We start from the raw sequence: 15,707 nt of genomic DNA, 5'->3' as shown, positions 1-15,707 counted from the left end.
GCATGCTCATTTTGAATTTAGGAAGGTACAAACATTCTTGCATGGCAAATTCATCCAAGCAGGCTTTTTACAGACCTTGATTTGCGCACTGTGAACAGCTGAGTTGAGGATGAAGGGCACAGAAAATGGATGGATGGATGGACGGACAGACGGACGGACTAACGTAGGGTGGGTGGATGGATGGATGGATGGATGGATGAAAGCACAGACGGACGGAGGGTGGATGGATGGATGGATGGACGGATAGAGGATGGATGGGTGGACAAACGGACCGTGGATGGATGGATGGATGGATTGATGGATTAACTCATTCACTGCCATTGACGGCTATAGATGTGAAAAAATCATTTGAACTATTCATATTAGTTTAACATTTTTTTCTACTTTTGTTAACAAAAGTATGAAAACCTAGAAAAAAATGTTATTGTACATTTAGAACATATAAAATGTGTGATTAATCGTGAGTTAACTATTGAAGTCATGCGATTACTGGAATTACAATTAAAACATTTAATCACCTGACGGCCCTAATTTTTTAATATTTTCTAAAAAAAAATTTTTTAAAAAAGATTATTAAAAAATGTCTAGGTTTTCGTATTCTTGTTAACAAAAGTGGAGAAAAAATGCTTAACCAATATAAATAGTTCAAATGAATTTTTGACGTTTATTGCAGTGAATGAGTTAATAGACGGACAGGTCTATGATGGATAGATGGATGGATGGATGGATGGATGGATGGATGGATGGATGGATGGACGGATGGATGGATGGACAAATGGACGGATGGACAAATGGACGGATGTACGGACAGGTGATGATGGCTTGATGGGAGGCTGGACGGTGGTTGAATGGATGGATGGATGGATGGATGGATGGATGGATGGATGGATGGATGGATGGATGGATGGATGGATGAGGAAATTGTAAAATTGCAGTTTAAATAAATTGCCAAAACTGAGTACTGATGATTTTGGCACTGGAAGTAGGTGATTTGCATTGACAGTTTTCAAAAGATTACATCCAACCAAAATGGTTTAAAAACAATTTTTTGGCATCACATTTTTCCATGCTGTTGCTTTAAAAGTCACCACTTTAAAGAGAATGAGGCAGACTTTCCTCTGCACTCCTGGCAGTCGTCCCAAAGCACAGTTGCTCCTTGACACCTGCGAAGGTTATGAGTCCGCTATCAATAACAGCGGGTCAACACATTTTCATCTCACACTGACACTCCCAGCCTTCTTCTTTCTGCGTCTTGCGTCTTCTGTCCAGCCGGATTAACCGTGGGAGTCGTTTTATTGGCCACAGCGCTCTTGTTTGTCCCCTACGCCGACTCAAATGTCAGCATCTCCCTGACGTTTCCTCAAAATCGCCCGCGCCGCCACTTTGCTGCGGCGCCCGGCTATTATTACCTTCTTCTTAAAGAGTGACACACGGTGTCTTCGGAGATGAGCGCTGCGTCAAGCCAAAGTGCTGTCGGGCCAATGGGATCGCGAGGGGCAGACCTCTGTTGAACCTAATATGCTTTGATGCTACATTCCGGCGGCTTTCGCTACAATGTATGATTGGAAGTATTGAGGCACGCCTCTCATTCAAGGGTCCTTTACACACAGTCGTTATGGTTTAAAGACGGTGATTAAATTCTCTCGATTGGATTGGAGAACAACACTAAGTCATGACTGATCCGTTTTGCTGCCCTCAGCTGCCCGTTTAATTTCTGTTTATTTATTTTACTTGCAAACAAAACTAGAGGTGGGAAAGGTCAACTCTGATTGGATCATCAGGCACATTTCTACCGCGTCTGATCAAGTAAACATGATCACAGTTGATCATTGTCATGGATCTGAAATCGTTGTGATTACTAATCCTGGGGTTTGGTCGAACACAGATTAAGAACCACTCAAGTGTTCATAAATGCTCTGTTTGTATGTGTTACTTCTCCGTGTGTGTTAAGGTAACAGACACAACATCTACTGTGTTATTATTTTAGCATTAAACTAGTAGACTTTGTTTCATTTCAACATTTAAATATACTATTGCCAATTTTAGTCCCATAACAAAAAGTTCCGGGGGACCTGACCTGATGTTTGAATGACAGAACGGGTACAATCGGCTGATTAGCGGCCACATCTGGAGGTACCAGCAGCTTGATATGACCCATAAATGGAATTGTTTTAAATCATCTCTTGATGAATGAGTTTGATCGATACAATCTGAGACATGAAACTTTCCAAATGCAATGTGATGCATAAAGTTTATCCACAAAGGTTGAAATACCAGGGTTGCGCTTTTCATTAAAACCTTAAACAGTACAATGCCCGTGTTGAAAAACACAGCGATGTCTCATCTGCTGACTAAGCTCTGTAATGTGAGATTTAATACAACACAACGCACACACACACTCGCACTCAAACATACACACACAGCATCGAGTGTTTGTCTGCTTCAGACTTCCCGTCAAACAGAGTTAAGGTCATTTTTCTTTGGTTGGTCATCACAAGGTATTGACTGTGGGCGAAAGCTTTTGAAGCAGCGTGAAGAATGAGCCACTAGTCTCGAGTGTCATTAGCTCGGGGGGCTTTTCTCAGCTAGCGCCAGGTAAAGATTAGATAACAATCAGGTCTTTTTTTTTTTCAATAAAAGATCCTGCGTTGTTCTCTTCAACTGAGGAAGAAGACACAGCAGGAAAAGCGTGTCAGAGCTAAGCTTAACTGTGATATTTAACAAAATCAAAAATCATACCCGACTGCAGGCTGTTGTCAATGTGCTCTCTCTCTCTCTCTCTCTCTCTCTCTCTCTCTCTCTCTCTATATATATATATATATATATATATATATATATATATATATATGATAGAAATATTGCTGCATCTTTTAGTCATTGATACAGTGTGATGAAAAATGAGTTAAAATTGAAACAATGTACTACTGTACTATAAAAATCGAGTGTGATATTGATTTGTGTCGAGGTCATTTTTCTGCCACTAGATGGCATAATTGCATTTGTAAGATGTTGGTGACAGCTCAGTGCATTTGTATTTTCTTATTAGCTATCTAATCTTTAACATGAAGTAACTTGTGAAATTCTGCACATTCTTCAAATTGTAAAATACAACTTTACCCCAGTCTCCACAAATATATGCATTATTATTAAATGTATTACTTCTAAATCTTGGTGTGGACATTTCTGCTGCGTTTTGATTGGAATTCCCCTAGTACAGGCTTTCCAAGTAAGGGGTGGTCATTAATCGTGCGTTAAAAAGATTTGTGACGTTAAAGGAACTTTAAATTAACTCAAAATTAACACACTCATTTTGACACCCTTAATATGACTATATGCATGACGTGCATGGAATGGGACATACGGTCTCGGACAATCCAAAACGAAAAAGGCTGTAGTATTGTTTTGGGGGCTACAACAGCGTTTTGAGTCCTTAAAACAAAACAAGGAAAACTACTTCATGTATGAATGTGTTTACCGAAAAAAGAAAAAAATTACTTTAGAACTCGTTTGTTTCATTTTGCGTAATGCAGAGGTCCATCCTATGATCAGTTTCAACTTACATATTTCAAATTTTGATAGACTACATTCGTATGATGCGAAGGAGCAGCTCCTTCAAATTCCCAAATTTTGGATTCGGTTTTGTGGGATTCTTGATGTAATAAGATGACATTATTAAAGCTGAGCTGCTTGTTTGGAGTAGAGAGCTGAAGAAAGAGTAACTCTTGAAGAACAACATCTGTGTGTTTATGCAGGAGAAGATTCATCCCCGATAGCGGCCGTGAAAGAAAAAAACAAGTGGAGGAAATTTGTGGAATCCCATCTGAGATGGCCTCCCCGATGGATTCCTTTTCCTGTCAGCTCAGACGAGAAATGAAGTCGGGGAAAATTAACTCCTGATACGGCCACGCTGAATTAGACAGAAAGGAGGGGGGGGTTGTGTGCGAGCAAACGAGACACTTTTTAAGGATTCCATCCTTGTCATTTTCAATTTTCTGCTCTTTTGGACATGCTTGTATTCAGACTCCCCAACATCTCCTCGCCATATCAATCCTAATTAGACAATCTGGGCCCCGCCAAGGATGGGAAGCGGCTTATTTGCATAATTTAATCATAAATACTCAGTGATACATATTTCCAAATGCATTTGTACAATTATCTTTTCATCCTTGGGGCAAAAAAAAGCATTAATATGATTAGGCAATACTTTTCCAAAAAGGGAAAATACTCTACTTCAGCTTTAGGCTATATGAAAAATTAATTAATTTCAGAGGAAAATCAATTTCTTCATGTGACCATATTAGACGGTGCCGACTCATGGCCCGTGTTCCTCTTCCCTTTCCTCCAATCAGGAAATCTCATCTACAGCCTCCAACTTGTCAGTAGCATTTAGCGTCCTCGCATCGGGGACGGGACGCTCGCTAAATACGGCGCATCGTGAGGAGGAGGATGCGGAAGGAGGAGAGACTTGATGTGAAACTTGTGTGACTTTTATATGATTCAATGACTGCTGTTAATAATCATCTTATGTTTTGGGCTATGTGCCTAAAAAAAATCTATTGTATTGCATTGTCAGATTTATCCTTGCTCAAGTTTGAACATTACAAGAAAAAAGTAGAGATAGATCAAAATGTTGTTTTTTTTCTTTTTTTTTAAGGACCAAAAGTTTTACTAATCTTAGTTTTAATATCAAACAAAAATAGAAGGTACACAGAGTTACCACACAGCAAAAATTGGAGTGTTAAAATTTTGGTGCTTAATATTTCAGTTGATTTCAAGCCCCATTGTGTATATTTAACAAGGTTTGATTTCAATGGAGGTCAGTGATGGAGTTATTTAACAGAGTTGGTTTATTTAGTGTTAAATCAACTCTGCAGAGAGTTAATCAAAGGAAGCTAAGTAATTAAGTTAAGTAACTCTGACACAGTGTTAAAATGGATAACTATTTAGAAAGTGTTTATTCAACTCTTTAGCTTGTGGAGCTATATACACCCGGAAAGTCTTAAAATTGACTCTCTGGGAGTCATTTTAATACACAACTTTTTTTTTTGCTGTGCAGGGTCAGCAGCATCTCTTATAAAGTTAACTAAAAAATTAAATAAATAGTTCCCTGAAGTTAACAGTTTTAAATTGATCTATTATCGGCCGTATGGTTTTTCAAAAAGGAAAATGCCGTTGTTCATCAAAATGCAGAATATTGGTGCTGATAATCAGCCTGGCTGATAATTGGTCTAGCCCTGAAATAAACATGAATAGGTGAGAAAAATCAGTAATATAGAGGGAAGAAAAATGAGAATTCGTAACATTATGAGAATGTTGGAACTTTTTGAAAACTCATAAATAAAGTTGGAGGAATATGACAACAGTGGTCATTTTTGTAGGAACAAGTTGTATACAATTGATTTAGAAACAAAAGATTTAGAAAATGTGACAAAAGAAAAAAAATAGTAATGTTAAGACAGTAATGCTGAAACATTTACAAGACTAAAGTTCTCAACTACCGTTTTAAGAAAAATATGGGGGGAAAATGCTCGTAGTATTTTTTTTCTTTTTCAAAGTGTTTCTTTTCATCCAAAAGAGCGGGAGCTGGAGAAGGCAAATGAAGCAAACGCACGTCTTAGCCATGCAAATAGCCTCCAAAGCCACAAACGTCGTTAAGACGCGGCAAACAAAGCCTCTCTTAACAAGTCAAATCTGCAGTCTCTTCACTCAAAACCATGTTGGGATTTTTTTCGGGAACGTTCCTCTGCACTTGTTCCAACTGGATGAATTTCAAGTTAATAAAGCCCTTCTGATTTTTCAAGGAGAGTATTTGCAAAGCGGGCGTGGGGTGGGGGCGGACCTTGCCACCATCTGCTACCTGCACAGTTGACTTGAGCACATGTACTGTACCTAATCAAATTTAGCAGAGCTCCACTGAAGGATTAAGGAAAATAAATATACCCCACTCCTGTTTAAACAGTCGCAAAAAAACAAGGCGCATTTTGACTTTCAAGGAAGTGCTTGAATAGATTTAGATTTGAAACAGCTTTGTGTACCATTGTCACAGCACCACCCCCCCACCCTGTCTAATCAGGCATCTGTCACTCTTGTTTTTGAAGTTATTATCGCCCGAGCTCCCTCTTGGATGCGGTTGCCGGGTGACGGGTATCTCAGCACCCACTCTAACCGGGTAGAAGCATTTAAACGGAATCCAGAAATCTCCCCTGAGTACCTGTAAACACATTGGCGCCTTGTAAGAAAACAAATATACTATAAGAGAGCTCGAAGGCGGAGGAGAAGGAGAAGAAGGGGGGGTTGCCGGTTCTTGGTGGTAGAGGATACTGGCACCCTCAGTGGCAGATCACACTGAGTGCTATGCAAAATAATTACCGTCATTTCCAGATGTGTGAGCGTGTGTGTGTGTGCGTATGCTTAAACAAGCTTGAAAGGTGCACAAACGAGCCAAGGTAACGGGATGCTATGCAAAGAGTGCACAATTGCACATTATTGTGCTTTTGTTCGGAGGAAGGAATAAAAAAATATTATAAAAAGGTCAGCCCTTTTAATAATCGGAATGTAATACATTTTATAAGTTACGTACAAACAAATCCAAAAAACAAACTGAAAAAGATAGATAGATAGATAGATAGATAGATAGATAGATAGATAGATAGATAGATAGATAGATAGATAGATAGATAGATAGATAGATAGATAGATAATGTATGTAAATTGACAACAAAAAATGCATGCCATCATACCCTCTCAAACTGAACCATACCGTATTGAATTGGATCGTAATCTCACACAGTCGAACCGAATCGAATCGTTCCACTTTCAAATAGAACCGTCCTCGAATAGTTTTGCACCCCACATATCGAAATTCATATTGAATTGCCTTTTGTGGAGAGATGCACACCCCTAGTTGTAACAAAATAAGAACATAGTATTTTTGGGCAAGTAATTTGTAGTACAAAAAAAAGTTTCAGGTTAAAATAAATCTGTAATATGAGAAACAGATGAAATGCTTAACGTAAAAATGCTGAGACAAAACTTGGGGTGACTCCGCCTGCTAAAATTGGCTCCCAGGCAATAAGTCTCATAGAGGTTTATTTGTTGAAAAGGGTCTGACTAAGGGGGGGGAAAGTGCATTCATGAAGTGCCAGCACCCCTTGACACTTAATCTGTACGTTAGATCAGGGGTCACCAAGATGGACCCAACGGGCAACAGGTAGCCCCCAACGATAACATGGGTAGCCCAAAGGCCAGTTCTAAAAATAGCTCAGTGATGGGATATTATGATTTCCTAAGAAATTTATAGAAGTGCTCATTTAAAAATAAAAACCCCTGCACAGATTTATAGAAATCGTGTTTCAAAATAATATTTATCTGCTTCCTCATGAACATGATCAGTGTCTTCACATGGATAAATATCATAAATTAATATATAATTACAGGTTATCTGAGCAGTTATTTGAGCAAATGTGATATTTCAGAAGTGTGTAGCCCTTCAAATTATCTGTACCCAAGAAGTAGCTCCCACATTCAAAAAGGTTATATACTAACCCCTCTGTTATATACTACAAAGTAACAATCAAAAGGGGGAACAAATTTTAAACAAGAAAAAATTTGCAACGCGGAACATATTTGTTTTTTTAAAATAAGGCTGTAACATTACAAAAGATTGTCATAATTGGAGAAGAAACTCTTGATACTGTGAGATGAGAATAACAAAACAATATTAGAGCTAATAATTTGGCCAGTAAAGTTATGAAAAATACTGTTAATTGTAAATATATAATAAAATCATGATAGTATTTCAAGAATAAATTCAAAACAAATGTGAGAATTTCTTAAAAATAAAGTTGTAATATTATGAGGGGGAAAAAGTGTAAAGTTATAATAAATTGCATCAGGATAATAATATTGCTATTAATATAATAATAATAATAATAATAATAATAATAATAATAATAATGTTATTTTTATTTATTTTATATAATACAGTGGGTGACTTGCGGCGTTTAGGAGTGTATTTAAGGAGGGCCTCCTTCCCCAGTCGCATGACGCTGTCTGGGGTGCTTAACCTTCAGGGTGAGTGAGGCGGGACTACGATTGTCAATTAACTGCAACATTGCTGCGCCTTTCTCAGCAACAGCAGACCAATGAGAGATACGCGATATCTTTTTCGGCCCACCAAACAACTCGCCTCCCCACCGCCGCCACCTCCTATGTTATAATAACCTTTCAGAGAGTTCAAGTGTCACACAGCAATAAGAACCTTTTTCCATCCCACCGCGGGGAAAATGAAAAGGAAAACAAGTAGCTGGAACAGAGGGGCTCCTGGAGGGGCACTCGTAATGTAAGGGAGATTACTGAACGTAGATCTGTGTGTGCGTGTGTGTGCGTGTGTGTGTGTGTTTGTGTGCTAAGGAAAGGTGAAGAGGCACATGAGAGCCCTTAAGAAAATGAAGGGGTCAACAATGAATATATTCCTAAAGATTAACAATAATTACAAAGCAGAAAAACACAGTGCGCCCCTAAAAAGCACATGTTGTTGTTAAGCACATCAAAGTCATCACATAAAAAGAAACTATAATTCATCTCCACCAATGCGAAAAAATTCTAAATCAGCATTGAATTGCATAGATGCAAACCCTATTTGCTCATATCGTGGCTGTGAGCATTTATTTACAACACTGCAGAAAAGGACGGGTAAGTTGGAAGGTTTTAAAACATCGAAGTAAGTACATGATTTGTGTTATATTTCAAAATGTCTGTTTGGACTCAACATTAAACATCAGCTTTACAGATACCACATCCGCTCTGCAAGAGGTGAGTGTTGTAGTGAGGATGTCTACGGCGCCACCTGCTGGCATAAATTATAAATAATAATAAATAAACTATTGTCATCCATAATTTGTTTGTCCCGAGGGTGAGTGAAGAGTACCGGGTGTTTATTTGCGGTAAGATATGTACTAGTTGGGTCAGTATAATGTGGCTGAACAATTTTGATGTCTCATCTAATTGCATTTTTCCCCCTCGATATTCCGATTGCGATTTAATACGTGATTATTTTTCATGGTCCCCGTCCCCTGTATGTCTTCACCAACACTAGCAATAAATTAATCAATATTACCATCAACAACATCAGATTTACTATACACAAATGATCCTTTGGTTTTATAGGTTTTAGGTTTAGACTCAAATAAAGTCAAATGAACCATGAATTAATATGAGAAGGCAGTTTATTTATCTACTTCAGTTAGAGTTGCCAACTTACTAAAAACTTTGACTTGCAGTCTTTTAAGCCTTCACAATGTCAACTTTAACAAAATTCTACCTCTACAAGTGTGGTGTAAACATAAGTCAGTAAGTCATAAACCTGATTACAACAATAATGCAAACAAACCTGTGACTTTATCACTAAAATTAAAGCCTACAACTGATCGAAATAAAGTACAAGTAGTTTTGTTTTTTTTAAATTGCAGCATTTGCAAGTTGAAAATTGCATTCTGCATTGGTGATCTGAATTTGATTAACTGTATACAGTATACAGAATTATTGTTTAATATTTAACTGTATATTTTTAACTCAACATTAGCTTTACAGTACACCATGTAAGGAGTGCAGGCAGTGTGTGTTGCAGTAAATAATATTGATTCATATAAATGTTTAACAAGGTGTTTCTATTTTTTGTGAAATCCACCAAAGCTTATCAGCTGTGCGATGCCACGTTTGCAGTGGTAGCGGCGTTTACCTCAACACATGGTGGCATCACTCATAGTATGTACAGTTCATTACAGCCCCCCCAAAAAATTGGGGAGGAGGGGGAAAATTACATATATTTAAGGCGTGGCATTTATTTACTGTGTATACAATTATTGAAGGACGGTGTTAAATTAAGACTAATGTATGCAGTTTCTCAATTGTGTCGTTAAAACTCACACTGGCTCGTTATGTAACCGCAACCAATTCAGTAGCTTTAGTGCTATCCTGATCGCAAGATTAAACATCGCTGTCCAATGAAAAGCATTTACCCTTTTTTTAGTCACCCTTTTTTTACACTTTTTTTTGTGTGTTTAGCGTTACAAGCGAAAGACGTGCATTCTTGCTAATGCCCAAAATAGCTGCAACATTCTCAACATTGTAAGTTGTATAAATCCAAATTCTTTCTAAAAGAGGCAACGTCCAGTGATGGCACAATGTTGAACTGTGTTGTTTTAGCACAATAGACAAGCGGGGGTGAACAGAAGGGGGCTTAATAGCTGCATGTGAAATAGTGCAACCCCATTGTACACCATACACAAGTATTATTCACCTCATTGTTGCGTCAATAAAGAAGAGCAGCAACTGATGGGGGGGGGGGGGGGTGAGACCATTTCCAGAGGATACTTTTTTATCTGACGGGTGGGAAAAAAGGGACGGGGGGCGGGCAAACCTGTTTACACAAACTGACCGTCTTGTCAGCGGCAGTTCAATCACACACTAACACACCCACGCACACACACACATCCCCAGCAAATAAAATCATTGTAAGCAACAGAAGCCTTTTATCCAGCAGATGCCTCTCGCACGTGATGTAATTCTCCAAATGGGACGAGCGGCCGGACGGACGCTCGCTCGCTCGCTCGGGCGGGCAGGCCTCTTCTTGACTGATTGATTTGGAGCCCAGCACCGACCCGCAGGACCTGGCGGCTTTCACAGACAATTACAGTGCTGTGTCCGTGTGCCCCGTAATAGCTCGGCACTTTAGCGTCATTAAAGAGGCGCGAGGCACTGCATTATCCTTTAACCCCACCACCAATCCACCAAAACGACACACACAAACACACACCTACCCATTGACATGAAGAGGAGTCAGAATTTGTCACCACGCGGGAAGTTGGTGACGCATGTGTGTCACCATTTGCCCATTTTCACTTACATAGTTGACTAATATCTAATAAGTGTGTGAGGGGAATAACTTTGACAACCAAAAGCCCCTCGGATCATATACAGTAATAGCTTTGAAGGCCTAATTTAAACTAGAATTGAACGCTGGTAGACGACCATGGGGCTTCCTGCCAAATGTTTAGGACATTGCATATTGCCGCCGTTATCTAATGAAAAATATGTATCTACAAATTTTGAATGAGGGTTAGGGTTAAGAAAAAAATCAAAAAACCACAAACAATAATCAACATATATGCAACATGCTTGACTGTCATATTATGCTGTAAATTTATTAACTTTGAAAAGGCTCTCCAACCTTACATTACTGTATATTCCTATCAAAAAAAAATGTAATTGACATAAAACACGTGATAACATGAGCATCTTTTAAGGTGTCTCTGAGTGTTTACGACTATTCCGCCACCTTTCCCATCATATTTGCATTTCCTGCTTGTCTCTGTGGAAACGGTTGGGGGGGAGGTGAGGGGGTCGATATGGAATCAATCACAGTGACAGGTGAGGCGGTCAGTCTGACCAGCATGTGTGAGGGACAGGAATAATCAACTATTGATCTGGGGCTTTTAATCACGCCATATTAAAACATATGGAGGTCCAAAATATTCAGATTGCTAATATGGAGTGATGTATTAATTCCCTCCCGAGTGTGTGTGTGAGTGTGTGTATGTCATTATGTATCTGTGGTGAGCTTTTCAACAAATGGAGGCTGTTTAATTGAGGATCGTTAATCTCCTATCATAATTCCTGGCATGTGCACTTCGTACATTTGTAATCATAATTATGGAGTGGACTGGCAGTCAATAAAAAATACTGTTATATTTTTTCTTTTAAAGTGAATTGTGAAAAATGTGTGCCACTGGGGAAAAAATGATTTAGTATTTACCACAATTGAATGCACGGATGGAATAATTTGACAATTAATTTTGGGCCGCAGTAGTTCATGTATAAGGACTTTGTAGTCCCGCTGTGGACAAAATGTAAAAATGGCAACTAGTTGTTGGGGGGTTGCTGGCCTGCTTCCTGGCTTCTAGAAGTGCCCTTGAGCAAGGCTTCATCCCCACAACCCCAGCACTGTTTATGTGCCCCTTTCATTCTGACATATCTCCTTTTCTGCTTCCATGTGTGTTATTTGGTTCTGTGTGTAGTGTGCTAAAGAAAATATATAAACATCAAAATGGAATTTGAATTTCCCATTGAGGAATTATAATCAGTGTAATAGATTAAATGCAATTTAATTAATCAATGAAGTAACCTTTTAGTCAGGACATAACTTTTACTTCAACTTTTTTCTGACTCTCCCTGAAAGTCAAAACTTTCAAACACACTTTTGCACCCACAACACGCACCAAAGCACAATCCGGTGCGCGTTACGCTCAAGAAGCGCGGACCACAGTGGACCCCCCCATCACAACCCCGCCACTTTTTCACTCACCTGGCGTTGGTGCAGTCGTTGTAGAGCGTCTCGAAGTCCCTCCTAGAGATGAGCTTGCATCGGTTGACGCCGGGCTGGATGGCGCCGAGCCCGCGCAGGATTCGGACCTGCTCCACGTTGCACACCACCGGCGTGATCTCCAGCCTCTTGAGCTTGGTGTAGACGGTGTGCAGGCCCCCCACCAGGTGCTTGAGGAACAGGTCGAACGCTTGGGGAAGGCAGATGAGCTCGCAGCCGTCCACGGTGAACGAGGCCACCTTGGCCCCGCGCAGCTCCACCATCTTACACTCGTTGTTCTGCGGGATGTTCTCCACGGGCGACGGCGTGGAGTAAACGGGCTTGCCGCCCCCCGCGATGCCCGCCGGGCTGCCGGCGGCCAGCAGCTCGGAGCGGAAGAGCGTCTGCGCGGCTCCGACCGCGGCCGACAGGGGAGGCAGCGAGGAGGAGGAGGACGGAGACGGAGAGGAGGTGGCTGACGGCGGAGACGCGCTGATGCCGGTGCCGCCGGAGATCATGGTCGGGGGCGGCGGAGGAGGAGGCGGCGGAGGGACCAGGGAGGTCGGCGGGAGGAGAGCAGCCGGGACGGCGGCCATGGTCACCTTACAACGCTTCGAAGGGAGGGGGGTTACGGAAGAGTCGCCGAAGTTCAAAGTGTGCGAGCCAGCCTGGCCAAATAAAAGAATCCACTGGAGTTTCGTTTTGTTATGTTTGGAGCTCCTCAGATAAGTTGCGGGGAAGTTGGGGCACCAAAAAAGAAGAAGAACAAGAAGAACAAGAAGAGAGGCGTGAGTAGTGCGTGATGGGGGTAGAAAGGAGGAGGAGGAGGTGGAGGAGGAGGGGGCAGGACAATGATCAAAGATAGGAGGAGGAATGACAGGAGGAAAATGAGCTGAAAAGTGAAGCTCGGCTCGCTGGATGACTTGTTGTTGTCACACAGTGCGCGAGGGGGCGGAGCCTGGGGACAGTGCAACAAAAAGCCTTTAGAAGAGAACACACACACGGACAGGACAAACGCAACGCATGTACGCACCTATCATGAATATATTTCTTTTAACAGTGCATAAAACGATTGTTTACAAATCACTCGAACCACTCTGGTTTCTTGGGAATTCTCATCATTTTTTGGAAGCTTAGCCGAGACACGATTCATCAATTAAAAGTGGAAAGAAAGAAGAAAGTTTTCAAGTGTAATGCACAACAGGGATTTTACTATAGTTACTGTTACATTCGTTCTCAACACTCAAACACTTCGCGCGCGCGCGCGCACACACACACACACACACAATCAATCATTTGTCAATATAACAACAAACGAAAACCAAGAACAGAAATAGCCACATATACAAACTTTCAGATATTTCAGTTCAATGTTACATCATCATAAACCAAAATTACATATTATTATGATGATACTAAGTAAATAAAAACAAATTAGAATATATTTCCAAAATATTCTGACCTTTCTTGTTATTTATACATTTAAGAGGCTTAATGTAATGACTAATATAAATAAAAAAAATACCTTAAAACATAAAGTAGGCAAAATTAAAAAAGAAAAAAAAGTGAATGTAGGAAACAAAAGTGCTTTAACACTGTTTCCTCATTTTGATCAGGTGCAACTGGGGTTTGAATATCTCGCTCAAGAACACTTTGACATGGTCACAATGGCTTGGAATCAAACCCACAACCGCTTTTACACTTTTACACTACATGCTCACTCTTAATATAACTATACTGTAGTTCAATTAACACGTCATGCAAACACACACTTTGGCCCATTCTGAATATTTCAACCAAAATGCATGGAATGTTTGCTTAATGTATCCAAATCACCAGAACCACAGTGTTTCCTGTTAAAGCCACAACTATTTTATTTTTTTTACCTACAGTATTTTGCCCTGCCATAGACTAGAGAGGGGTTCCTAGATTTAAAATAAAAAAAATAAAAACAGTATTCAAATCATAATGTACAGCATGGATTACAGTTCAATTAGATGTACACGCACACACACACACACACACTCAAAGATGCATGCCCACTTCCATTATAAATACAAACTAGTGGATGAAAAGTTTGCTTGATGTTTCCTTTATGTGAAACCTTCAAAACCACAGTGGTTTCCACTCAAGTCGCAACAACCGTTTTTACTCACTTTGCACATAGCCTTGATCAAGAGTCTGCACTTAAAAATTAAAAACAAGAAAATCTTCAAAAGGAGGTCCAGGGCATCATATTTCAGTGGGTTGTCACCAAATGACACCTACATGCACTTTAAACACACTTTTACACACACGCACAATGCATGTCCGCTCTTATTATGAGTTGAGTATTTGGTTAAACAAGTGCATGTAACGTTTGCTTAATGTTTTTATTGAGTCCAAACCACCAGAACCACTGCGGTTTCTATTGAAGCCACAACAACCTTTTACTCATTTTTGCATGCTTGTAAAGCTGACAGTGTGTGCCATCCAATAAAGGATGAAAGGGTAAAGTCTTTAAGATGAGGTTCAAAACATCATAATGTATAGTGTGCACATCATAATTCAATTCCAAATATTGTAATGTCACCAAATGACATTGTCATTTCATTTCATTTCATGTCAAATGAAAAATAGATTAACTGGAACCACAAATATATATATATATATATATATATATATATATATATATATATATATATATATATTATTTATTTTTTTTTTTTAAACCGTGCTTTTGAACAAGGTATCCTAAACTGCCAACAATTACAAAGTGATAACAACATAAAGTAAATACAATAAATGCATTTAAAAAATCAGAGCCAATGAGCTTTAACCTGCCTTTTTTCCGCTCTTATCATATTTTTTAGTGTCATATGATTTGTCTAGGCCTTCTTCCTCGCCGCTTGCCTGCCCGCACGCACCCTCTTGCAAAGCTTCTCTGAATATACGAGACAGTCCTCCAATAAATACGACCACATTGGTCGTTTTGAAAAGGTGCTAAATGTTACGTATTTTAGTTTAGCGACCTCTATCGGTTATGTTAAACGGCGCAAAGATTTGAACCCGGTCCGTCTATGCCAAAGATGAGCGTTATCGTATTTTGCTGCATGGTAAAACGACCACTATGGTCGTTATTGTTGGAGTTGGAATATACCATTTGATTGGCTGAGAGGAGTTACAATGCATGCAATTGGTCTATGTATTTCCTTTGTTCATACATGTACTACCAAAATGACCACCATAAAACATGGAAGCAGACCAACATAAATACGTCAGATGACAATTTTTCCCTTTTGTTTGATGGATTTATGTTCTACTTTTGGCATTGGCAATGAAATGGCTTGGTCAGAATCATCAAAAA

The 15,707-nt window shown here is 39.7% G+C and overlaps 1 protein-coding gene across 3 annotated transcripts in view; it reads right to left on the bottom strand.

Moving 5' to 3' along the window:
* dachd (dachshund d) overlaps nt 1–13,291 on the bottom strand; it is a 164,009-nt gene extending 150,718 nt beyond the window's left edge. For 2 of the 3 annotated variants that reach the window (XM_077580062.1, XM_077580063.1), the window contains exon 1: nt 12,365–13,290. In XM_077580062.1, coding sequence (XP_077436188.1) covers nt 12,365–12,957 — 593 coding nt within the window. In that variant the 5' untranslated portion in view covers nt 12,958–13,290. Of the gene's footprint in view, nt 1–12,364 lie in introns of all 3 variants that reach the window. The other variant, XM_077580064.1, reaches the window with a different exon arrangement.
* Between the last annotated feature and the right edge of the window lie 2,416 nt (nt 13,292–15,707).

This window comes from Vanacampus margaritifer, chromosome 11 (assembly GCF_051991255.1).
Source record: "Vanacampus margaritifer isolate UIUO_Vmar chromosome 11, RoL_Vmar_1.0, whole genome shotgun sequence".
Lineage (NCBI taxonomy): Eukaryota > Metazoa > Chordata > Actinopteri > Syngnathiformes > Syngnathidae > Vanacampus > Vanacampus margaritifer.
This window is presented reverse-complemented; position numbering and strand designations above follow the sequence as displayed.